The sequence below is a fragment of the Labeo rohita genome, chromosome 17 (genome assembly GCF_022985175.1).
Source record: "Labeo rohita strain BAU-BD-2019 chromosome 17, IGBB_LRoh.1.0, whole genome shotgun sequence".
NCBI classification, from domain to species: domain Eukaryota; kingdom Metazoa; phylum Chordata; class Actinopteri; order Cypriniformes; family Cyprinidae; genus Labeo; species Labeo rohita.
In genome coordinates, this window is record NC_066885.1 from 45,001 (window position 1) to 47,500 (window position 2,500).

General features: G+C 40.3%; 1 protein-coding gene across 3 annotated transcripts in view; it reads left to right on the plus strand.

Moving 5' to 3' along the window:
- LOC127179960 (kelch domain-containing protein 1) overlaps nt 1-2,500 on the plus strand; it is a 4,551-nt gene that overhangs the window by 1,566 nt on the left and 485 nt on the right. For 2 of the 3 annotated variants that reach the window (XM_051133811.1, XM_051133813.1), the window contains exons 5-13: nt 1-7; nt 107-190; nt 1,040-1,120; nt 1,422-1,480; nt 1,564-1,673; nt 1,758-1,830; nt 1,969-2,053; nt 2,145-2,197; nt 2,274-2,500. The exon at nt 1-7 is cut by the window's left edge and continues 78 nt beyond it; the exon at nt 2,274-2,500 is cut by the window's right edge and continues 485 nt beyond it. In XM_051133811.1, coding sequence (XP_050989768.1) covers nt 1-7; nt 107-190; nt 1,040-1,120; nt 1,422-1,480; nt 1,564-1,673; nt 1,758-1,830; nt 1,969-2,053; nt 2,145-2,197; nt 2,274-2,424 — 703 coding nt within the window. In that variant the 3' untranslated portion in view covers nt 2,425-2,500. Of the gene's footprint in view, nt 8-106; nt 191-1,039; nt 1,121-1,421; nt 1,481-1,563; nt 1,674-1,757; nt 1,831-1,968; nt 2,054-2,128; nt 2,198-2,273 lie in introns of all 3 variants that reach the window. The other variant, XM_051133812.1, reaches the window with a different exon arrangement.

The window sequence follows — 2,500 nt, forward strand, 5'->3', positions numbered from 1 at the left end:
ATCATGGGTAGTTGGTGTTCACTACAGAACTCCTCATAAGAGCGAACAAAGGTTTGCTAACGATTCCAAACCGACTCATATCGGTGTCGCTTTTTTCTCTTGTCAGGCCGAGGACATTTTCTGGGGATGGAACAACGAAATTCACGAGTTTGATCCGGAAATAAGCCGATGGACTGAACCGCAGACCTTCGTAAGTCATTCCAATGTATCGTTCGGCATTGTGAATCGATGACTTATCAAACGTTTTGAATTCAGTCATATGTTTCCAGCTACACTCAAAAAAAAACAATTTCATTGGATGAACTCAATTTAATTGAAGGCATGATTTCCATCCAATAAATATGTGTAACCCCAACTCATAGAAAACAAATCCATGCAATAAAATGTAATTGAGTTGGGCCAACTCAATTTGATCCAATACAGTTTAAATGAAACTAATACGTTTATGAAGTGATTATTTTATGCTTGTTAAACTCAGACCTTTAACTGGAAAACAAATAACTAGGCAGAAATCCTTCTACGCTCAAAAAAAATAATACATTGGTTTAACTTGTTAGGCATTAGTCAGAAGATGCCGGCTTTGTCACATCCATGGCATGCCCAAAGTAGTTGTTTATTTTATTATTAAAACAAATTTAACTCATGTTAGCAGGTCCTCAACCCAAGCACACGCTCTAGATTTCACCACAACGGTAACCCCCAAAAACACCAGAAACTGTTTTAATTACAAACATATAAGAACGTTAAATATTAACAAGTCTCCCATTTTCATCATCTTAAAAAATTGCATAAAGTAACATTTTATTTCAACATTTACTCTCCTTATCCAGCCCTGTGCAAAGTATGATGGGAAGGGGAAATCCATTTCCTAGTTACACAAGTCAAATAATTTATGTACTTTCAACTCTAATGAATTCAGTAAAGTGGTTGTAAAAAACTGTGTTGGATTAATTTAAATGGGAAACCTAACACGGAGTGCATATGAAGTCGAGTACGTGTTTGAAACAGCCTATGAAGTGTGTTTGCGAATGATTGACAGGGACGAGCTCCGGCCCCACGAGCCGCTCACGCTAGCGCTACGATCGGAAGCAAAGGTTACGTGTGTGGTGGAAGAATAAGGGTGAGTTATTGTTTGCATGTGTTTATAGAGACTGCTGCTCCATTCAACTCATTTCTCTTGCAGTCGTACAGAAAACTTACTAATGATGTCTTAATTTACCAGTACTCTAATTAATCTGATGCACATACTGCTGCTGGTGACGACAGCACATCATAAACGCCATTTACATTCAGACAGTCCTTCACCTTTGTACTAATCATCTGAGAGCTACTGTCATGTGCATTTCCATCGTTCTCTTGAGAAAGTGCGTGTGCATAATTAGACTCTGTTGTCATGTTTTGTTTGTTTGATTTCTGCACAGGAAACAAGAACAAGTGACGTGTATTGTCTGGATTTTAATTCATGGACGTGGTCAGAAATGTAAGCGACGTTTCGTAGTTCCTCACTCACCTCTCTAACCCTCGTCTATTTACTGGCTGAACCGTCTCGTCTCGTGTTTATAGCGCGTCCTCCACCGCGGCGCCTTTAGGGCGCTCGTGGCACACGCTGACGGCGGTGTCGGACACGTCTCTCTTCCTGTTCGGTGGACTCAGCGTGGATTGCAGACCCATGAGTAGGACGCACGCAAAACAAAACTTTAAACGACAGTCTGCTTTAAAAAAGAAAAAGCTACAAACCTTCTTTTCTTTCTTCTCAGGTGATGGTTGGATATTTAATCTGGAGACACAAGGATGGACGAGGATGGAGCATCAAAACAAGGACAAACCGCGGTAGGTGAAAACATGCAGAAAACGAGATGAAAAGTACTAGATACAGTATTATGACTGTATTTTCCACAGATTTCTATACAAGTATTTTTTTAATTTCTCAAGCTTTTAGACAAGCTCTTTTTCATTCTGATTTGCTAGGCTATGGCACACCGCCTGTCAAGGAAGAGACTCGGATGTCATTGTGTTTGGAGGAAGTCACGATTATATCCTTTTAGTGGACAAAGTGAGTCTCATATGCTCATGGATGTACAGTATATATCAGAAAACAGCTGAAATTTATAAACCGGAGTCAGTGAAGATGATTTGTCTTGCAGGGCCATTGCAACGACGCGCTCGTTTTCCAGACTCAGCCGTACCCGCTCATACGGTAAGAACCGCTGCTCACCTGTGGAACAGAAATTACGGTCTGATGGAGAACAGACCAATGCCTTTTATTTTCACAGATTATGTGAAGACTTCATCGCAAGCCATGCCAGTGTGTTTCAGTACCAGATTCTGTGTTTACCACCAAAACTGAGAAACGCTGTGCAGAAAAGGACGATTTTCTTCAGGCCGAGCAGGAAGTCACAGAACACATTTAAATCTGTGGAATGATTTGTGTAAAACAAAATACTGTACATCTAACAAAAAAGGTTCACTGCAGCTTTGTTTAATATTGTTAACACTGAGC